The sequence below is a fragment of the Anolis sagrei genome, chromosome 6 (assembly GCF_037176765.1).
Source record: "Anolis sagrei isolate rAnoSag1 chromosome 6, rAnoSag1.mat, whole genome shotgun sequence".
Classification (NCBI taxonomy): Eukaryota; Metazoa; Chordata; class Lepidosauria; order Squamata; family Dactyloidae; genus Anolis; species Anolis sagrei.
The window spans coordinates 105,512,422-105,536,991 of NC_090026.1; the positions used below are offsets into that span (position 1 = coordinate 105,512,422).

Genomic DNA, 24,570 nt, shown 5'->3' on the forward strand with positions numbered 1-24,570 from the left:
TGTATTTATTTATTTATTTAGCATATTTGTATCCTGTCCTTCTCACCCCCGAGGGGGACTCAGGGCAGCTTCACAGCAGGCAACCATTTGATGCTATTAAAACAAATTTATAAATAATTACAATTAAAAGTTAATTAAAACATTAATCATTTAAAATCATGCAAGTTCATATAAATTATTGTATATATTTTATGTTCATGTTTTTTAACTTTGTTATACCCCACCTTGAGTCATCAGGAGAGGCAGATAATAAACATTATTATTATTATTATTATTATTATTATTATTATTATTATTCAGAGATTGGTTTACATTGGTCTTTAGCTATTATATAGGGTTTGAAATATATAGGAGGCTTCAAGTGCACACTTTGAGATTCAGTGTCAGACAGCTTCACAAGTCTTCTCAAGAATACTTTAAAAAGTGTATTTGCCTAATCAATCAAACAAGCATTTTTATTCTAATGATGCACTTTTAAAGCTGGACTAGACATAATGGAAAATACTTCCTTGAAGGCAGGGACATCAGATAATTTAAACTGGCCAAGGGAGTGGGGGTGAAGGAAAGGAGAGAACAAAACAACACATGGTACAAAACTGTTTTATTAATAAATTTAGAGTAGTACATAAAATATGAGTGATACATGGTCTGGTGGACAATGAATTTTAGCTGGTGGTATGAATTACCGTATTTCTTCCATTCTAAGATGCCAATGACTGAAAGGCGCACACTAATTTCAGCACCACCACGAACAAAAGAAATATATAAGAAGCACCTGCAATTCTAAGATGCACTTCATTTTTAGAGATGACTATATGAGGGAAAAGTGTGTCTTGGAATCAAAGTCATACAGTAGTTAAGTCATCCCTCCCCCTGAATGTTTTAAGAACAGGAAAAATGATTTATGGCAGATTAAATTGTTGCCTGGTTTAAGCCCTTAACAGGCAATATTTCCAATAATGGATTATAATAATGGATTAATTAACCAAGGCAGAGTATACTTTGTGACTAGCTGTGCTAGATATCAAAAGATATTCTTGCTTTTAGCATATAAACAACAACCTCTTTTGGTAAATAATACGTCTAAAAAATAGACACATGCGAAGCAACGTGTTTTGTAAGAATGGCATATTGTTGGCGGTTTATTTGTTCTTGGCAGCTAGAGGCTTGCGGCTGATCTTCTTGGATTTGTCATTGTTCTTCTTTGGAGGTTCGGGGTTCGCCTGCATGTGTCTGCCATAAAGACTAGAAAGGAAGAACAAAAACAGTGTTGAGGTCCCATCATTGAACATAAGACAGAAAAAAATTCCTCAAAAGAAGCAAATATATTCTATAAAAATAAAGTATCATGTATAAATTGACCTTATGTATAAGCCAAGGGCAGGTTTTGGGAACAAAATTATGGATTTTGATATGGCTTATGGATAAATTGAAGATCATTCTGTGGAGCGGTGAAAACAACAATGCCACTCAGGAGGCCAGGAGAGTAGAGGAGATCAGTGCTTCCTTTAGGTTCTCCTGGGATGGTCTAAGCCAGTGATTTCCAAACTCTGATCCTCTAGCTGTTTTGGACTTCCAACTCCCAGAAGCCTTAGCTGTCTTGAGCAATGATCAGAGATCATTGTGCCATCCTGGGGTGGGGGGTGGGTGTAACAGAGCCCTTGTGACTTTGGAGTGTCCCTCAACTTGAGATGTTAGATAGCCAAAATGACAGGCCCCCTGTCATTTTAACAGCAGGCTTAAATTCCTGCTGTTAAATGACAGGTCCAGAAATGATAACACAGCAGCCATCAAGAACTTGATCCTGGATGAACATCTGGACTTGGCTTGCATCACTGAAACCTGGTTGGATAAACTGGTGGAGTGAGGGGAGGGGGGAGTTAACCTTACCCAGCTTTGTCCTCCGGGTTTCGAGTGCACCAACAGGCTAGGCCTGGGGGGCAGGCAGGCGAGGTGGCTGTGGTCTATTGTGATTCCATCTCCCTGGTCAGGTGCCCTATACCGCAATTGCTTAGGTTTGATTGTATCTATCTCAAAGTGGATAACCGGGACACATTGGGGATTCTGCTTGTGTACCGCCCACCCCACTGCATAACAGTCTCCCTACTTGAGCTAGCAGGGGTGGTCTCAGGCCTGGCATTGGAGTCTCAACGGCTAATTGTGCTGGGGGACTTTAACATCCATGCCTAGTCCATCCTGTCTGGGGTCGCTCAGGACTTCATGGCCATCATAACAACCATGGGGCTGTCTCAAATGATATCGGGGCCCACTCATGCAGCTGGACACACTTTGGACCTAGTTTTCAATAAATATGGGGATGGAAATGTCAGTGTCAAGGAACTTTCTATTTTTCCATTGTCATGGGCCAACCATAACCTAATCAGGTTTAGACTAACCACAGCCTCTAACCTCTGCAGGGGTGGGGGACCCATTAAGATGGTCCGCTGCAGAAGACTTATGGATCCGGAAAGATTCATATCTTTTGGCGATTTTACTGTCAATCTCTGGAACACAGAAAAAACCAGGGCAGTGGACATGATCACCCTTGAACGTCCCCTCTCACTTAGAAGAACCAATTCAGCTCCTCGGTTTACCAGGGAGCTGGCAGTGATGAAGCAAGCATGACAGAGACTAGAGTGTTGCTGGTGGAGGACTCAGGACGAATCTGACCGAGAACAGGCTAGAGCCTCACTTATGGCCTATTTTGTGACATTCAAGCCAGTCAAGAAGGCTTTCTTGACTGCCTGCATAGCACTTGCAATGAATAGACCAGTTGAGTTGTTTCAGGTGGTCTCAGGGGGAGTCCCCTGACCACTTGACTACTCGATGCGGCAAGTTCGCGCATCATTTTGCAGATAAAGTCGCTCAAATATGCTCTGATTTGGATGCCGCCCTTATGGCAGTACCAATAAATGTACCTGAGGCACTTGTCTGTCTTATTTTAATGGATTCATTTCAGCAGGTTCAGCCTGAATACATGGACAAGATTCTTGGAGCTGTGAGAGAGACCACCTGTGCTCTAGACCCTTGCCCATGGGGGATTTGCCAAGTTTTCTAGATTTATACATGAGCATACGTGGCAAGTTTACCATATATCTTAACATTCCTGCTCAAACCAAAATAAGGCCTAAGACTTTTCTGTAATACACAAGTTTTTTCTGGGGTTGGAAGTTGTTCCTTAAATCCATAACCTTTGGAGACATTGACAAAAATTGGGCTGAACTGGCAAGATGGAGTGCAGATGTAAAGGGAATTGAGCCTGCTGCCTAACCAGAGTACTCGAGGGCTTGATAAAGTGACACAGAGCAATGGTGTCAGACTCTTCCCTGGCTGTGCACACATGATGGATTGGAGCAAGAGAGGCACCAACACATCAATGCCATATTAATACAGAGTCCTGATTAAATGTTGACGAAGTATCCCACAATTAAGATTGCTGGCACTCACAGGAAAGCTAAATGGACTATAAGGCTGAGAGGATTTACACTAAACACCAGAGAGCAATTAATGGATAATTTATGAGTAATTCCTACTAAAACCAAAATTAAACGCCTTCTAGACAAGCAGGATGCAAATGTAAACTTGCTTGGTTGACAAAGTGCTTTTTGGAGGCCGCTCAGTTGTGTCAATACAAAAAGAGATTGTTAAACTTTCTTATGCGGAGAAAGGTTGTGCACACACTAACTATGGCAATAGCTCGAGAAAGTTACTACCTTATCTGTTTGCACATGTTTTCAAAACCAAATCTGAGAGTTATGTTTTAAATGTGTGAGAATCATGACATTTTCCTTTTGTGGATGAGGAAAAAAGGTCCCAGATTCAAACCTGACATCTCCAAGTGTAGCTGAGAAACAAGTTTTCCTTAGACCCCGGAGTAATGCTTCCAGTGTGGGCAGATACATTAATGGATCTCACTTTGAGAGAAAGGTGGGGATAGAAATTCAATAAATAAATAAGGCGAGTATCACTTCCTTTTCTGAAAATCTAAAATCTGACATGCTCCAAACTCCAAAATTATCCACATGAGTAGCTGAGATTATAAGACCTTTTGCTTTATGGTGATTCAATGTACATCACCTTTGTTTCGTAGATATAACTATTAAAAATACTGTGCATAAAATTACCATCAGGCTATGCATAAAAGAGACATATGGATAATAAATGAATTTGTTGTTTACACTTGCGTTCTGTCTACAAAATTTCACATTATGTAGAAATATTCCAAAATCCGAAGGAAAAAAAATCCAAAACATTTCTGATCCCAAGTTTTTTGGTGAAGGGATTATCAACTTGTAATATTGTGTAAGTTGGGCTAATGGTCTTTCACAATATGAGGCAACTTCCTATGAGCCTATAGCCATTCAACCAGAAACAGGTTTGGATGGGACCTGATAGTAACAATACAAGATACATTCTCCTAAAAAGCCCACACCTGAAGGAGGCATCCTTGTTACAACCGATCATCTCTGCAGCATAGGCAAAGGGAGTAAGTGCCAGGAGATAAATGGTCCTAGATTTTTACACACAGACATACATTCAATTGGTTGTAGCAGGGAGTACCTGAACTAGCCATGCATTGTCATAATTATGTCATAATCTCTAAGAGGTTAATAAGGTACAAATGAAAAGCTGTAGACAGAAACTCCCCAAGTTACAAAACAGACAGGATCTGTAGGTTTGTTTTTAAGTTGAATTTATATGTAAGTCAGAACAGGTACATTTTTGTCAACCAGGCAAGTTTACATTTTTCCTATGCTTTGGGTAGCATAGGGAAAGAGTTAACACTCCTGGGCACTTGTTTAGAAGATTTTACCTCCCTTTCTGTCCCTGTGATAACTGGGAAATGTGGCATGTTATGGAAACAAGGATTGGTGAGAAAGCTTCAGTGGAGACACCTATTCCCCATGATAACTCTTTCAGGAGTGAATATCCCTTCCTAAGGGTAGATTTCTCTCACTTACTGTGGTCTCCCCTCCATTCTTAACTTGAGTCGTTTGTAAGTTGGATGCTTGTAACTCAGGGACTCCTTAATGCAATTTTTATACTTTGTTTTTTGAGCTCAACTCCAACATCACAAATAATGTTTTCGTTGTTATTGCACCCAAGTAATGGGGATCCAATAGTGAAGCAGAAGAAATTAAAATATGAGGTCTGAAATAGCTACCATACAAAATCTATCTTCTTTTTGGTGAATTTGCTACTAAAAAGGGAGAATTTCACAATCATGCTGTGGAAAGCAATGTTGAAAATAACTCACTAATGATTTGCAATGACAAGTCTTGAAGACAGATAAGGAGTATAAAACAAATTATGAGCAGGCAATCACTTATATTGCATGGCCACAATTTGATGGGTTGTGCTGTCTAAGTAGCAAAGCAAGGCCAAAAGAATGACCACTGAGCTCGGCGCAGGCTGCTTATAATTTTGCCTTCCTGTTTACCCTGACATATATATGAATTATGATCAGAATCTATAGTGTACAATGAGACTGTCTGAACATTTTTATAAACAAAGCCAAATCTGAGTAATTCTAACATCGACTTCATCTTCTCTGTCACCTCTTTACATCTTTCGCCCATTAGCGATGGATTATTAAAATTGTCCAAGTCAAAATACAACTTTGCTGATTACTTTTCTCTACTGGTATGGAGATGTTAATATTTAAATGGGATGTGCCACGCAAAATCCCTCTGGAGCAATGAGGACACTGTAGCAAAATACCAATATTTCATGTCTTTCAGGCGTCGGTAATTATCCTGGGTGGCAACTAAAAAGTCTGATGGCGTTATAATCGTAACTGATAAATGGCAGTGTCTCTCCAAACAACAGTTCAGCCAGACCTCCAGTGTAGTGTGCAGCTTCCTCATTAAGGGAAAGGGCAAATAGTTTTCTAGGGGATTTTAATGTCAAGTCTGAAAATACATTAAAAAACTCTTAATAATAAGATTTTGTGGCTTTGCTGTTCTTTCCCACAAAATACACCTAAGCATGTCTAATGCGCAAATCGAAAAGTCCCCAAAAGATGCTAAGCTTAGCCACGAATCTTATGCCGTCCTTTGCTTGCCCCAATGAGGGTAACAAATGCGAGCACTCTGGCCGCAACAGCAAAACTAACAATAAGGCAGAAGGATGCTCATTAAACTTCATCATTCTGTCCACTTTAATGATGCCTTTACTTAATAAAAATTCCCCAAGCAGTTGCAGGGATACTAGGCAAGGTCTTTGGTTATGTATCAGGGGGTCTAAGCTGTCACTAGCAAGCATGCAGTTGGCGGAGGGGCCCTCCCAAGAGGGGAGAGCAAACTCGGCCTCCTTTGTAATAAATGCAGGGAGGATCAATAACTGCAACTCGGTGCGTTACTTAAGCATTTAAGAAAATGGGTGATCTGTCTAAATTAAAGGATGAAGTGCTAAATGCAGCAATTTGAAGCATAAATCACAAGGCTTGAAAAGCTCGGGATGGCGAAGCTATAAATCCTGTTATTAAGGTTTATAACTTTAACAAGGGCTATTAGAAGGACTTGAAAATGTGAAAATATTGGCCAGGTTAAATTTTCTCCTCCTATTTGGTCCTTCTGCTAAGTGTTGCAAAATTTCAATAGCCCAAAGCTATTCTTTCGAAAACAGGTAGAGGAAAAGGAAACAGGGAACAACATCACATTTGCAAAAGCAGATTTGGCACAGAGGGTGGAGGGAAACTATACCGTTCACACCGTATTTTATTAATTCCAAGACACACTTTTTTCCATATAAACATCTCAAATAATGGGATGCGTCTTAGAATTGCAGGTGCATTTAATATACCGTATATAAATATTTTTTCCCTTTGTTCATACTGAAATTAGTGTGCATCTTAGAATTGATAGTGTTTTAAAATTGATGAAATATGGTATTTGTTTATGAATATGAAACAGATGTTTGGGGGGGGGATTTTTTGAGGGGTTGTGGATAGTAAATATAAAACTGTAGGTTTGGTGCTTGTTCCAATGCAGGTTTGGTGCTTGTTCCTATGCAGGAACTCTATTCTTTACTATTATTTACAGACAAACCCCATTTCTATGGGAAAATTCATTGCTTTCTCACTCCTTAGTTTGGCCACCTAATCATGGAGAAAGTGCAGTTTTTGTGTGTGATCACCGCACACCAAGTGGAATCATGTGCAAGAGAAAAAGAAAAATATCCCTAAAGATTGCAGGATAAACAACACTGTCTGCCCCAAATGCATTCCAAAATAATGGCTTCATGCCATTAGACTGTTGGCTATTGTAGGACAGCATGGCTTATTTTTAGCCAACAAAAGCTAAGCAACGTTTTCCAAAATTAAGAAGAACATTACTCTGACAATAACATCAATCTATGAATCCAGACAAATTACAAGATTTGGGAAGCCCTTGGGATATGTTTTTTAACTGCAGTGACCAACACATTGATTAGGAAATAAATTATACCCAAGGTACACAGTGCAGACATGCTTCCACATAAATAAATCAAGGTCTAGCATTATGATCACCCATGAATTCATTTGACAAAAGTATTAACCACAAAGCAAAAAATTTGGTTATTTTAGTATCTTTATGGGATAATTTCCATAGAGCAGAAAAACCCAACTTCTATATTCTCAGGGATCACTTCAGACACTTCAAGTCTCGTGCCAAAAATATCTGATTCACCTCACAGATGGTTGGCGTTGTAATTAATGATGGAATCAGCTAAAATGAAAAAGCAGAACTAAGGGCTAAGGGAACATATGCATGGATAGAGTGCAATTACTGGTCAGGTGGCTTGGAGAGCAAGCAAGGCAAAATAATAAATGTGCTTCCTGAAAAGTCTCCCTCAAGAGAGACGGCTTCAGCCAGCAACACAAAATATATGATGTGAAATATGCATGGATATCCATTACTTGCTTCCTTTACAAGTAAAATTGGGAGCAAATCTCTAACTCCTCCTCCCCTTAAAGTCTAAATTAATATTTGCCAGTGTAACTTGGTGCACAGCTGATAAAGTTTTGTTTTAGTACTCCATGGCCAGCACTGTTATATACAAAATTTCACTACTACTGCCAGCAATCTTGGAAAGGAGAACAAATACATTACAAAACGCTCTCCCAGAATGGCCAAAAAGCGTCTGGTTTTGGCTGGAATTCTAGTTATAGTCGATTTCTTTCTTTCTTTCTTTCTTTCTTTCTTTCTTTCTTTCTTTCTTTCTTTCTTTCTTTCTTTCTGTGTTTTTCCAGTCCCAACATTTTTCTCATGAACGTCTGCTACTAACTGCATTTTTTTTTTACTTCTAAGGGAGAATGTTTATTTTCCTGGCCTGGGAATCTTCCATACAGGCTGGGGTAAATGTCTCACACCTGTACCCATTGTCTTGGTTCCTCCTACTGTATTTTTAATCAGTTATGTTGGTGATGTTTCAAATTAGTATCTGACCACGGAGAGTTCCGGTTGCCAGATATTTCTTTCCCTTTCTTCTTTTAGAGTTATAGGGTTGGACTGGTAAAACTACAGAATACCACAGCACTACGAATATGCCTTCCATTCATCCATTATATATACTCATGTATACATCAATCTCATGTATAAGGGCAGGGTTTGGGGCCCAAGCTATGGATTGTGAGATGATATGTGTTTTCATTTCTTATATGTTTAGATTGCTTATATTTTGATGAAATTTGATTATTGTTTACCTGTGTGGCATTGAATTTTGCCGGATTTGTAAGCTGCCTTGAGTCCCTCTGGGGTAGAGAAAGGTGGGGTAGAAATGAAGTAAACAAACAAACAAACAAACAAATCATGAATAAGTCAAGGGCACCATGAAGTGGCACCATGGTGGAAAAAGTAGAGGGGTCAGTGCATCTTTCAGGTTCTCTAAGGATGGACTAAGTTTTCACCTTTCACCACTCTAATCAAAGAAAGGGATGATACCTTTATGACAAGAGTACCGACACTAACCAGTGGATAGGTTGATCCAGGTTTTTGGGTAAATTTTTGACTAAAATTCTAGACCTATACATGAATGCACAGGATGTCTATCATCTACCTATCTATTCTCTCTCTCTCTCTCTCTCTGAGAGAAGAGAGGGAATACAAATAATGTACAAGACTAGGAAAGTGGATAATTTCTAGTTACCAGATTAAAGATCCTACTGCTTTTAATGTTATATAATTTTGCAGATTTGACAATTTGCAGATCTGATGAGAATGTTCTCTCTAGTAATCTCTAGGTTCTCCTGTGTAACCCTATGGTCAACTTGCAGCAGAAATTGCTAGACAAGTATTAGGTTTTTTTTAAAAAACCCCCCATATTTCCACTTTTATGGAGGTCCTGGTCTCAGAAAAGGTGGAGGGGCTGACTGTAATGCTAAAATGGTATAGGATATATTACTGAATCAGTAAAAGTGGCACCAGCCTTACTTTTTTCATGTCAGGAGTGACTTGAGAAATGGCAAGTTGCTTTTTACCTTTAAGTAAGTTTGGAAACTGTCTTTCCAGGGACCTGAGACAGCTCCTGCCTATCATAGAGGATAAGAAGTAAGCAAGCTTCAGAGGATCAGATCTCTACTCCTGGGATACATTGGCAGCCACATCAACTCCAAATAATACCGGCATTTTAAAAAACTCAAACATCCATCCACTTTTGGTTTGACAAACACATTTTGCTTGTGTTTAAAACAACAACAACAAAAAAACAGTGCGAGGAAGCCTGCAATCTGATTCTTTCCCAAAGGTGCCACATGTGACCCAAACAGTATATGATTCTGTCCTTTGCAATAGACAATACAGGGTTCGATTGACAAGGCTCTCCCAATCATTTTTGCTTTGATATACAGAATAGCAAATACCTAGCATTCTCCCGGTCAAGTGCATAAATATCCAAAATTACCAGATTCTTTTAGCAACTGAAGCAGCAATTCTCACATACCTCTGTCCATGTATCAGAAACTAAATAACTGACTTAAATCACAAATATGAATGTACATCTCATTTGTCCTCAATAATTCTTGCAGGATTCTCCCCAGTGGATGATAATACAAAGATATCTGTAGAGTCCCTAAATAAAGCATAGAGATGTCATGGGACTTGTCTGATTGCAGCACCATCCAATGTGCACTTTTCTTGGTTTTTAAAAAAATTCTTTAAATGTATTTGGTGTGTTATTTATTTTATTTATTTGCTTCATTTTTATACCGCATTTTTCAGCCCTTAACAGGCGACTCAATGCGGTTTTAGGTGTTAGGGAAGGAAACAAAAAGTCACAGCAAACTGGGTCTTATGTTGGCCTGCTTACTATGTATGCTTAAAGGAGTAATTACCAAAAATAGTATGGGCCTCAAGAATTGAACTTCTCACACAAGGTTGTTGGGTTTTAATGTAAAGTCTTTTCACCCTATTGCTCAGAGGTCACTCTTGTGACATTGGTGTTGTTGTGCCAGGAGGAAGATTTGCTAGTATTCAGAAACTCAGCAATATGGAATGAAAAGGTTCTCCATCTCCAGAGTGCATTTGCTTTTGTTAAAGTATAGAAGTCCTTAGCTGTTGAGTGTATTATTTAACGAAAAATTCTGCATTCATACTTCACAGATATGTTTCCATGAACACTCATTTAATCATGCTATGAGGTCAGCATGTTCTTTGTGGGCATCTCTGATGCATTCTTTTATTGTGTGGCTGAGCCAAAAGGCAGAATATCAGTTTGGTGACTCATCCCCAAGTTCGCTCAACTACAAAAGCCTGTTCGTTCCAAGGCTTACATTAGTTTTAGTATTTGTGGCAATTCATTTTCACAAGGGGCTATTTACTTTCTGCTTTTATGACGTCTGCTTCTTTATTTTTGTTTGGTCTCCTTTTTTTTCCAGGTGCAAACTGCCTTTTTTGGAGCCTTAGTTGCATATGAGATGAGTTTTTCTCTCTCCTATGTGCTGAAGAGTGACTTGATTTCTGTGGTTTTCAACTTTGAATATGTTTTAATGTTTTTTAATTGTGAATTTTTAAATACTGTTTATATTTAATTCTGTTTTTCATATCTGTATATTTTAAATTGTGTGCTAATATTTTAATGTTAAGCTGCTTTGAGTCTTCTTCGGGAGAGACAAATGGGATATAAATAAATATAATAATAATTTCTGAACTATAGGGCCCTTTCACACTGCATAATTATAGCCATGTGATTCCACTTTAACTGTCATGGCAACTTCCTATGGAATCCTGGGAGTTGTAATTCTAGGAAGAGCCATTTAGAATTCTCAGCCAAAAAAACCTCTAGGGTCTCAGTAGACTACAAAACTGATGCTTCCATAGAATGGAGACTTCACAGTCCAAAGGCTCATTTTCATCCTCAAGCCTGTATTTTACCTTATCTTATCATCATATCTATACTGCACCTTCCTCTCCAACAAGTGCAATGAAGACATCTAAAATTCATAGAAAAGCAAATACAACTGCAATATAAACAGACACCAATGAAAAGAAACAGCAGACTTCTTTAATTATAAGAATATTTATATTTTATGCTCTTTATGTAAAGATCTTTATTTATTCCAAATCTACTTCTCTTTTATAACATAAGTCTATAGTAGAGGAACAGTCTTGGGAAAGGCAACATTGTGATATAGGACTTCTTGTAAAAGCGTTCTATGATCAGTTTATTTCCTGGTGAATTATAAAACCTATGCAAAATGTGGGCTCCCATGGAGTGACAGGAAAATTACAGTGAGCCTAGGAGTATTACTGTATGTACTTGAGTATAAGCCAACCCGAATATAAGCCGATGCACCTAATTTTACTACAAAAAACTGGGAAATGGATTGACTTGAGTATAAGTCGAGGGTGGGAAATGCAGCAGCTACTGGTAAATTTCAAAACAAAAATAGAAACCAATACAATTACATTAACTGAGGCATCAGTAGGTTAAATGTTTTTGAATATTTACATAAAACTGTAATTTAAGATAAGACTGTCCAACTCTGATCAAACCATTATTCTAACCGTTTTCAATGCAAATAATAAATGTAATAAAATAATAATAGAGTAAAATAATGGAAATGTAATAACAACAGTAATAACAGAGTAAAATAATAAATAACCTTGACTTGAGTATAGGCCAAGGGGGACTTTTTCAGCCTAAAAAAGTGCTGAAAAACTAGGCTTATACTCGAGTATATATAGTAATCCCTTGAACTTGCTAAATGATTAACAGGAAGTACTGTATATACTTGTGTGTAAGTCTAGAAATGTAATTCAATAAACTGACCTGAAAAACTTGGCTTGATTGATTCAAGGGTCAATGTAAGTACTGCTAGTAACCATCCCCTTCTCTGGGTCCAGGAGAATGCCAAAGAAGCATGGATTCTCTGTACACTCTCTGCTGCGATGCTACTTCTGGTCTTTTTCTGTGAGTGGTAAAAGGTGCCAGTGATTGCTAGGAGTGGTTGGACCTGAGATGGCATTGGCAATTTCCCCTCTCTGTAGAACAATCCTTGATTTATCCACAGATCATATCCAAATCCATAATTCTGATCCCAAAGTGCCCTCGACTTATTAATGCACAAATACATATGATACATCCACAAGTTTAGAATGGTCATCCCAATATAATCAGTGAGATGTGTCTTGATGAATTCTCATTCTCTTTAGATTTTAGACATAACCCATAGAGAACTAAAACAATTTGAAAAGTTAAATATCAGCATGTGAATGTCGGTATCACTTTGAGCACTGTGTGTTTGCTTACTGCTCCGTTATACTTTAATACTCTAATCTTAAGAAACAAGGAGATGATTAGCTTGATAGCTGTTCCCTAACTACCTCTGAAAATATCACAAATGAAGAAGGGGGAAAAAACCTCTAATGAAAAATAATGGAGAAGTATCTGTGAGGCTTAACTTATGATCTGTGTTCATTACCGTAAGTGACATTTTCACTGGAGTTTTACTATAAAGATTATTGGCTGACACGGAGCGAGGGTCACACCTGAACAAACTCTCAATCAGTCTTGCCTCCATGGTGATGGTTATGAAAAATCGCTAAGGCCTTCTATAATGTCTGTATTATTCCACAATTAATGGTGTGTTGCTGTGTTTTGAAAGTGATGATGAATAAATGGGGGAAAAGACCCTGCTTCCAACCTGTGCTGTTTGAACGCAAGCTTGTAAAATATACAGGTGGGCACCTTTGATGCTCCAAATCCATTGAGAAGGGGAGTGCCTGCTAATTAACCAATTCTTTTCTATTACAGTCTCCAAACTCTTACAACATTCAGTGTATGTAATTTATAAGGGAAAAAAAGGAAGGGAGGAAGAAAAAGAATGTGAATTTAAGACTATCCATGAGAATTACCAAGGGACTGGAACCTGAATCTAATTATACCAGGCTTTTTGCTTTTCAATATTTTAAAAATTACTTGTATCCCACACTCTAAGCTTTCTAACATCATTTAATGTAGACTGTGGTAATGAGACCAATACTAAATCCTTCCTAATGTTGAAAGTTCAGTTGACATATGTATTTTGTCAAAACTAAAATCCATGTCTTCCATCTCATTTCCCCATACAGAAATTAGTACTGTTTCTGCAACTATCCCACACACAGATATCTGTCCACACAAGTGATAATTTTTACCAACTGTTGTAATAAGACAGAAATTTTGAGTGATATCTGAATTGGAAATGACTAAAAGCTGGTGTGCAAGTACACGATGCCAGTACACTGTTGAATTCATCCAGTTTGACACCATTGTTACTGCCCTGGCTATACATTCCATGCTATGGAATCATGGGAGTTGTAGTCTGACATGGTCTATAACAGTGGTTCTCAACCTTTGGGCCCCCAGATGTTTTGGCCTTCAACTCCCAGAAATCCTAACAGCTGGTAAACTGGCTGGGATTTCTGGGAGTTGTAGGCCAAAAGAGCTGGGGATCCATAGGTTGAGAACCACTGGTCTATAGCCTTATAAAATTCTTCTCTACCAGAGTCCTGATGCCTCACCACAATTGAGGTATGGCAATTAAAGTGGTGTCGAACTGCATTAATTCTACAGTGTAAAAGCACCTGTAGACTCAAGTTCACATCTAAGGATAATACAGTATGAGAGACATTGGGGCAGTATGCAGGGACCTTTGGATTGCATTATTCATTTACATCCTGCTATATCTTCCAAATAGAAAACGTTTCATTCGCTAATGGGAAGTTAGCAAGCAGTAGATCATTCCAGCTATCAGTGGAGACAGTTCCAAATCCTGTGAGTAGTTACTGAGAGCATCCTCTCCAATGTTTCGAGCAGACATGCTTATGGGATGATGGGAACAAGAGAGGGGAGTCTTACATATCTGTGGGTGTTAGATGCCTTTAGGTATCTGACTGCTCACCAATGGCTCCTCAACAACCTGGTGAGAAGCAGCAGGTGGTGTGCTGCTGGGTCCTGTCCCGGGACTTCTGTGGAATCCATCGTTATAAATGTTTAAACATAATGGAATAGAAGCCATGCTAATTAAATTTACAGTTCATGCCGAATTGGAGGGGTAGGTAATACCACAGAGAGCTAACATGGTATAGTGTAGGAGTCTTCAAACTTTTAAAACAGAGGGCCAGGTCACAGTCCCTCAAACTGTTGGAGGGCCGGATTATAATTTGTAAAAAAAAAACCCTATGAATGAATTTCTATGCACACTGCACATACCTTATTTGTAGTGCATAAAACACTTAAAAACAATACAATAATTAAAATGAAGAACAATTTTAACAAATATAAACTTATTAGTATTTCAATGGGAAGTGTGGGCCTGGTTTTGGCTGATGAGATAGGATTATTGTTATTGTGTGCTTTCAAGTTATTTCATATTTAGGTTGAATCTGAGCACGGGCCAGGTAAATGACCTTGGAGGGCCATATATGTTCCCCGGGCCTAAGTTTGAGGACCCCTGGTATAGTGGCTTGAATACTGGATGTCTATTCTGGAGACCCAGGATTTGAATTCCTATCTGAATATTGGGCATATCACACACTCTCAGGTTCAGAGGAAAGCAAGGGCAACCCCCATCTGAACAAATGTTGCAAGGGAAATGCCATGATAGGTACACCTTAGGGTTGCCTGAAGTTGGAAACACCTTGAATGCACACAGTATCAACACCAACAAGGTGATAACTTATAAAGCAGTTTTGAGCTTATCTTAAGATGTCTGAGACTTGGGTCAAAACCTTTTTAAAAAATGAATAAATGTAACACACTACATTTAGTTAGAAAAAAATCAGATCTAAAAATGACAGATATGAGTGACATCAGCCTCGACAGGAGCAAAATACAACCCGCTTACCCGCAGATTTGATATCCATGGTTTCACTTACCCATGCTACAAAGATTTGCTTCTGCAATACATTTAGACTAGTAAGATGATGCTGATGCTATTTTAAACTGAAACAGTTAAAATAATGCCTAGACACAAGTGAATATTCCCAAAAGCAAGGCGTATAATATAAGATTTTAAAAACTGTATCCATTCACAGAACATTGGTGCGTTCCTGTCTGTTTTATTTATTTATTCATACTGTCATTTAAAAGTATTACCATCCAATTCCCTTGGTTGAATGTTGACAACTACTCACTATGGTTTACTATTGGTAGCTCTGGAATCTTTTGTACATAAAAATGTTTTATATCTGTAATGCCTCGCTATTGATCAGGTATATCTGCTGGTACAGCAACACATATTCAAGTAAAAGAAATGTGTGTTTTGAGTAAAAAAAACCCCAAACCTACGCAGAGAAATACACAGCAATATCAAAGGTTTCTCATATTTCTGCCAATGTATTTGACTAATCCTAGGGAAAAAATTATTCTTGATGGGTCCATCTGCTGATTGATGATCATTGGGAGTGGAAATCCAAGCATGAAATCTTAATGTTGGCGACATTTTCATCTGCAGCCAAATCACCGGGGAAAAACGTAGTCAAACAACTTCATTCTGCAAAGTTTGTGACAACATGTACTTGGTGCTGCTTTTTCCTAGTTTATCTATCTGTCGATGCTCAAATATTTACTACTGAACTGCAGTTCACGGTGGTATCTCTCCAGCAACATCAGTTCATGTTTTATCTCAGCTTGAAGCAAACCAGGAATGCTTGCAGGCCATATTTTTAAAAGCTTGGGTGTACATGCTATATATGTATTTCTCCTCAAGGAATTTTAGCACCAAACACATCTGCCACTACAGTATCAAATAATTTTATACTGAATGCCTCTAAGGCTACAAAACCATAACGCTTACAAAATCTTTATAAAAAATATTGCCTGCAGTGCATACTGGAAAAAAGAAGAGGAAAAGATTGCAAGCTCACCCATTATTTGGAAGAAAATTCCAAATAACGGGTGAAATCCTTGACTTCATTTTCACATAACTTAGTTCATGATCAAGGTACAAGAACTGAGAGAAACGTATTGTCAAAGGCTTTCATGGCCAGAATAACTGGGCTGCTATGAGTAGTTTTCAGCGCTGTATGGCCATTTCCAGAAGCATTCTCTCTTGACGTTTCACCTGCATCTATGGCAGGCATCCTCAGATGTTGTGAGGTGTGTTGAAAACTAGGAAAATTGGGTTTATATATCTGTGGAATGTCCAGGGTGGGAGAAAGAACTCTTGTCTGTTTGAGATAGGTGTGAATGTTTCAATTGGCCACCTTCAATTGGCATTTAATGGCCTAGCAGTTTCAAGATCTGGTTTTTTACTGCCCAGGGGAATCCTTTGTTGGAAGGTGATTAGTTGGTCCTGACTGTTTCCTGTCTGGAATTCCCCTGTTTTTGAGTTCTGTTCTTTATTTACTGTTATGATTTTAGAGTTTTTTTTAATACTGGTAGCCAGATTTTATTCATTTTCATGGTTTCTTCCTTTCTGCCGAAATTGCCTACATGCTTGTGGATTTCAATGGCTTCTCTGTGTAGTCTGACACGGTAGTTGTTAGAGTGGATGCAGGTGAAATGCCAGAAGAGAATGCTTCTGGAACATGGGCATACAGTCCAGAAAACTCACAACAACCCAATGAGAGAAACCCTAAATACTGGGAATGATGATGCTTTGGATACACATCCCAAAGATCGGGTACCTCAAATGCTGTGTTAAAACAGGTAGAGGGTTAATGCTTCATTCACATCTAAGAATAGCAGATGCAAAGTGGGCCAGGTGAGACCATTTATTGAAGAAACATCAAGTTCCTCTTATAATCAGGTGCAGAAGTGGAAAATGTAGCTAATTATTCCAGAAAGTGGAATAATTGTTACACGAACAATGATCATGGAACACATTTTGTTTTTCAGCACATTATACATATTTCAACAGTAGGCTGACAACTTACTACATAACAATTTCTTGCAAGAAGCAGTGATGCTGATGAAGTAAAGAATCAACCTACCCACGAGGACTCTTTACATCAGTTCATTTAATTATTAGGAATCTCATGTTAGCGTGGAACTTTGTAATGTAACACTAAGGATTTTTTTAAAGGAAGAAATAAAAGAAAGTGATTTTTAATCTGCTTTGGAATTATAAAGTGGAAAATAGAATGTTGCAACAGATGCTGGGAATTGCCAGAATTATAGAGTTGGAAGAGATCTCGTGGGCCATCCAGTCTAACCACCTGCCAAGAAGCAGGGCAATCACATTCAAAGCACCCCCAATAGATGGCCATCCAGCCTGTTTAAAAGCCTCCAAAGAGGGAGCCTCCACCACACTCCAGAGCAGAGAGTTCCACTGTTGAAAAGCTCCCACAGTTAGGAAGTCCTTCCTCATGTTCATGTGAAATTTCCTTTCCTGTAGTTTGAAGCCATTGTTCCGTGTCCTAGTCTCCAGGGCAGCAGAAAACAAGCTTGCTCCTTCCTCCCTATGACTTCTCATCACATATTTATATATGGCCCTCATCATGTCTCCTCTCAGCAGGCTAAAGATGCCCAGCTCCTTAAGCCACTCCTCACAGGGCTTGTTCTCCAGACCCTTAATAATTTGAATCACCCTCCTCCGAATTCCAGCTTGTCAATATCTCCCTTCAATTGTGGTGTTCAGAATTGGACACAGTATTCCAGGTGTGGTCTAACCAAGGCAGAATAGAGGAGTAGCATGACTTCCCTGGATCTAGATCTATTGATGCAGGCCAAAATTCCACTGGCTTTTTTTGCCACCTCATGACATTGTTGGCTCATGTTTAACTTGTTGTCCATGAGGACTCCAAGATCTTTTTCACACGTACTGCTCTCAAGCCAGGCATCCCCTATTCTGTATCTTTGCATTTCGTTTTTTTTCTGCCAAAGTGGAGTATCTTGCATTTGTCACTGTTGAACTTCATTTTGTTAGTTTTGGCCAATCATCTCTCTAATCTGTTCAGACCGTTTTGAATTCTGCTCCTCTGTTCTCGGATATTGTTTATCCCTCCCAATCTGGTGTCGTCTGCAAACTTGATGATCATGCATTCTAACCCTTCATCAAAGTCATTAATAAAGATAAAGATGTTGGACAGGACCGGGCCCAGGACAGAACCCTGCAACACTCTACTCATCACTTCAGGATGACAGAAGAGTCATTTGAATCACCTCTAAATTGCAATCTTCCAACAAATTAGTCCTCATAACTTATAGAGAGTAGTATTCTGCTTTTTAAAATTCCTTTTGTGTAGATAAGAGGGATGTGGGCATGGGAAGATCCTCACATGCCTAATTTTTATCCTGATGTATTAATCTGAGATAAGATAGGATCACTTGAACATGTCCAAAGTAAACACAAAACAATTTGATTTAAAATCTGTCAATTGCAGGTTGTAATATTTTGTCCTGTGATCATGCATAGGGACACATTGACTCTCATAGAATTGTTGGGGCAGATGATTAGAGTCATGCTAGATGGAGACAGGACACATGCACTATTTTCCTGGTGTCAACATTTAAGTGATTGATATACTGTCTGCCTTCTCTACATAATAAGTTTGATAACTATGCCAGTATTTCTAGGCAGGATGCTGCCATAGTTTAAATGAAGCTGAAATATACATGCATGCATGCACATAGACACTTTACTATTAACAAAGATGTTTGACTGATTCATATCAATAGCACTTGCACCTAAAGAAGCTCATGTGCACCAAAGTGTACCATTGTATTGCAATCTTACGCCACAATCTTAGGTTTGGGGAATTATATGTTCCATAATACTCTGCTATCTAAGCTGAAGGAGATACATCTGGACAGTGTCGGCCGAACACATAAAATATGGTGGCTCACTGAAAGCATAATAAGATACCATCTCATTGAATAGAAAAAGAAGGCTATTAGATACCCTTAAGAATGATGGATACATTTCAGCGGGAGTAAACATTCCAGCTAGATGCATGGAGGTCTGAAAGAGATCGGAAAAAAAAACCAACCATTTACAGCCTTCAGATGAAAATCTAATACTGTATCACGGCAAAGGCATTCATTTGATCACTTAGGGAAAGGCACAGAGCTTTTTAACCTGCTGTTTTTACAAAACGAAATAAAGACACAAACAGGAAACGAATGGCATCTTAAAGCCAGGCTTTAAGTGAAACATTAATGGCATATACTGAAGATCATACAGCATAAATCAATTATTCCTTTACTAACTCTGAACACAATTCAGACTAGCTGCTGAGAAGCAAAAGGTTGATTTCCCTAGTCATCCTGTATGCCAAGAAGCAGGAAAATTGCATTCAAAGCATCCCCGACAGTTGACCATCCAGCCTCTGTTTAAAAGCCTCCAAAGAAGGAGCCTCCACCACACTCCGGGGCAGAGAGTTCCACTGCTGAACAGCTCTCACAGTCAGGAAGTTCTTCCTCATGTTCAGATGGGATCTCCTTTCTTGTAGTTTGCTTCCTCCTCCTTATGACTTCCTCTCACATATTTATACATGGCTATCATGTCTTCTCTCAGCCTTCTCTTCTGCAGACTAAACTTGTGGAAGTTGTAGTCCAACACATCTGAAGGACACTGATGTATGTGATCATGAAAGGCCTCCCAATACCCAATCATATACACACAGAGAGCAATTTTCTCTATTACTCAGAAGTAAACATGAATAAACAACTGCCATATGATGCAAACAGTATAGGAATTTTGATGGCAGGTATTTTTGTCATCACCGGTTGCAGAGTTAGAACCCAATACTTATCTCTCAGAAGTTCACACCAGTTTTCCTGTGCAATTTGTAAATCTTTACAGAAAAATACACTCATGTGCTTAAAATATATACTCATGGAACATACAAGAATTGGCAGAGGGGTTCTGGGAGCTATACCCCCAAAAGGTTTGCTCTGTTCTTCACTAAGTAGACCTTCATGTGAAGCTGTCCCTGACTCTCAATATAATAGTAATGAGCCTATGTCCCTCATAAGCAATGGAGAAATAATTGAAAAGGCCACTATAACACCTGAGAATTTAAGTTCAACACATCGTTCAGAAACCTGAACATGATGAACCACATTCAGCCTCAATGTTATATATCCATGTTCTCATCTGATCACATGTCAAGAGGAATTGTGTTCAGTAATATTTCTCAAGGAAAATGGAAGTCCCTCAGCCCCACCCTATGTATGTGCATACACATAGGGACAATTGGGCAGAGAAAATACATAAAAATTATTAGTGACCAGTGGTCCATAAAGGGGTCCAAGGTCTGATTATATTGCACATGTTTGTACTTTGTCAGAAGTTTCACTTTTACTTGTTTAATATTTTAGACACTCATTGGTGAATGTTAGTGAACATAATACTGTAATGACATACAAAATTTAAAGATTTTAGTAGTTTTTTTCAGGAGCTCAAAGTCCCTACTAGAAGAGACAGGAAAGGAAGCGCAACTCCTTGGAGGTTATTCCCAGAGGTGACAAGAAAAGCAGTGTGATGGTGGGAGCAAATAAACCTTCCACACTCGTGGCTGCTCCTAGTAGTTTCTCCCTCATTATTTTCCCATTACATCAAATAGCTATCTTGTTTTTACTTCTTCATACCTCTCACACCCCACCCTCATTGTCAGGTATGCTGTAGGCATGCCCGCTAGGAGCTTACTTAGGTAGCAGGGCTCATCCCAATTTAGAAGAAGACAGGAAGGGGACTGGGGAGAAGAGCCCTTTCCGGGATTCTTCCAATTCATGCACAGCTGGAATCTCCTTTCCTTTTCAGCTCAAGTCAGCACCCAGGCCCAGAGGCATGTGTCTTGCCACCTTGCCCACAGTCACCCATCAGTGGTCTCCACCTGTCATGCCGAACTGCAGCTGACTAACAGGGAGGTGGTCTGCTCTCTCATTTCTTTCACAGGGGACTGAATCCACTTTCAGCATTCCTACACACACATGCTGTCAACACCAAGCATTAAGAGATGTTAGAGACAATAGAAAAGTAGCTCCTACAAATAAAGACTAAAGTCCTGTGCATTTAAAAACTCTCAAGTTGGTGAAAAAAAGATAGTTTTATGTATAAGAGGCATATTTCTTTTACTTTACTTGTAAGTACTTGAAAACAAAGTATTATGCATGCACATACTAATGCAAAACTTAAAGTAGGGGAAAGTCATTCAGTGTAATACACACACCTCCGCACGCACATTCCTTGACATGTTAACAATGGAACAGACTGAGGCTGCACTTCAATGCATTCTGGGTTGCATTTAATCAAGGTAAAGAAGTCGTCCAGGAATACCTGGCCACTCTAAACAAATTCAAGTCCCCGGGGCCAGATGAACTACATCCAAGAGTATTAAAGGAACTGGCAGAAGTGATTTCAGAACCACTGGCCATAATCTTTGGGAATTCTCTGAGAACAAGTCCCAGAAGACTTGAGGAGGGCAAATGTTGTTGCTATCTTTAAGAATGGGGGAAAAGAACCCAATCTAGTCTGCCTGAGATCAATACCAAGAAAGACAATCAAAGAGGCAGTCTGTAATCACTGAGAAAATAATGATGTAATTACTAAAAGTCAACATGTAATTCTCAAAAAGTCATACCAGACTAATCTTACTTCTTTTTCAATAAGAGTTACACGCTTGGTAGATGTGGGGAATGCTGTGGATGTAGCATAGCTTGATTTCAGTAACGCCTTTGATAACAGTCCTTGTGAGAACGATATTGAAGTCTTTGTGGACAAGTTGAACATGAACCAACAGTGTGATGCAGTAGCTTAAAAAGCCAATGGGATTTTGGGCTGCATCAAAAGGGGTATATAATAGAGGTTATGGTGCCCCTCTATTATGCTTTGGTTAGACCTCACTTGGAATAGTGTGTCCATTTCTGGGCAGCACAGTTCAAAAGAGATATTGACAAGCTGGAAGGTGTCCAGAGGAGGGCAACTAAAATGTTCAAAGTTCTGGAGACCATGTCCTATGAGGAGTGTCTTAAAGAACTGGGTATTCTTAGCCTGCAGAAAAAAAGTTTGAGAGGAGACCTGATTACCATGTTTAAATATTTGAGAGAATGTCATAAGGAAGAGAGAGAAGGCTTGTTTTCTGTCGCCCTAGGACTCAGAACAATGGGTTCAAATTACAGGAAAGGAGATTCCATCGGAATATTAGGAAGAACTTCTTGACTGTAAGAACTGTTCAGAAGTGGAACTCTCTGCCTTGGAGTATAGTGGAGGCTCCTTTTTGGAGGCTTATAAACAGAGGCTGGGTGGACATATGTCGGGGGTGCTTTGTTTGTGCTTTTCCTATATCGCAGGGGGTTGGACTAGATGGACCATGTGGTCTCTTCCAACTCTATGACTCTAAGATTATAAGCTTAGAGTAAACCTATTAAAAGCTGTGGAACAAACATTGATCTCAGTGGATCTACTTTGAGCATGACTTTCACACTACACACTGACAGCAATATGATTCAACTTTAACTGTTATATTATGCTCTATGGAATCCTGAGATTTGCAATTTAGGGAGATACTTCCAGATACTTCTAGTGTCCCATCAAACTAAAAATCCCAGAATTCAACAGGACATAGCCATGGACATTGATTGATTGATTGAATTAAATTTATGCCCACTTTTCTCCCATTTGTAGTATAACAGGGCTTTAAGTCGGGATCTAACTCAGTCAGATGGGAAAGGTCTCATTAAATACAATGAGATTCATTTTCAAGGAAGCATGGAACATTTGAGAAATATGAATCTTTGGCCACATACAGAAAAGAGCAACTTGTCCATACCACTGGAGCTAAGTTTCAGACAATATTCTATTAACTAGTGCTTGTTGAAGAATCTTTGGCATTTCTGCTCAGGATGTAGCCACTCATTAACAGAAAGAGGTAGTACAGTTGGTCCCCTGTATCCATGGATTCTGTATCCATGTATCCAACCATGGCTTGAAAATATTTTTAAAGATCCAAAAAGAAAACCTTGTTTTTGCAATGTTATATAAAGTCACTGTATGCTGATAAGTTTTCATGTTAGGCGCAAGTCTGGTGATAAACCTGTTCCAGTTTTCAATCTGAACGTTAAAGGCACTATTCAAGGTGCAGCAAAATAGAAGAGATGCAGGACTATGAAGAGCTCCTTTACTGTGCATTTTACCATCCATCACCAGTCATTAATTTCAACCTAAAATTAAGTCAGACTAACAGAGAACTCATGATGATCCATATGATCTACCTGTAGTTCAGCTTTCCGAAATAGGTCCTGCTGAGTTCAACTACATTTATTCACAAGCGTATTTGTGTCTGCAGAATTATCACCTGGGAAGGCAGCCTATCCTTTCATCTTGGCAGACTTTCAGTGTTCCTGTGAATAAGACTCTGTGTCACTTGGAAAACCCAAATCACCAGATAGTCAGACATATAATGCAGGATAAGCTATGAACAACTTATTGTTATCCCGATGAGCAGCAAGTAAAAGTTATGCTGCTGAGGGTGGGGGATGGGGGAGGACTGTAAATGCTCATTCTTCAAGTCAGTATTTGATATTTACTACAAGCAGATAAATTTTCAGTGTCACCGGAGCTGGATTTTGCTGCTATTTTTATTTTCAACTGACATAATATTCAAACCTGACAAATGTGGTAGAACAGACAAAATTATTAAAAGCTTCAATTTACAGCAAACAGTGACAGTTTGCTTTTGCTGCTCATAAACCAAAACCTTGTAGATGTAAATACACAGACAAGGTAGTGGCAGCATATCTATGTAAACTCTTGAAACCAGTTTTTTTTAAAAAAACAGTAGTTTCTGATCAAAACAAAATACAAAACACCAACGCACAATTTCTAGAGCACCTCGCAATCAAGATAAAACTGAATTACCACTACAATATTCCAAGGTGGAGAAGTGGAGCTGCCATGTGGGTTATTTGGTGGTTACAGGTCTATATTTTTGGTTTTGCAGCTAGAATGGGGGAAGGGAGGATTTACTGGAATGACAGCAATGATTAGTTAAACACACACTCACATTATATTCTATTGCAAATTTTACATATTACATATAAACCCATTGCCCATGGATTAAGAACAGACAATCCCCAGCACATTCATGTACTCAGAATTAAAACTATAGACACTCTAACTTGAAATACATATTGCAAGAGAAGCAAAAGGAGGGGAAAGAAAGG

At 38.8% G+C, this 24,570-nt stretch overlaps 1 protein-coding gene across 1 annotated transcript in view; it reads right to left on the bottom strand.

Moving 5' to 3' along the window:
* Nucleotides 1–584: 584 nt before the first annotated feature.
* RSU1 (Ras suppressor protein 1) overlaps nt 585–24,570 on the bottom strand; it is a 102,157-nt gene continuing 78,171 nt past the window's right edge. Inside the window, exon 9 of the mRNA XM_060782339.2 lies at nt 585–1,245. Within this exon, the coding sequence (XP_060638322.1) occupies nt 1,143–1,245 (103 nt within the window). The 3' untranslated portion in view covers nt 585–1,142. The remainder of the gene's footprint in view (nt 1,246–24,570) is intronic.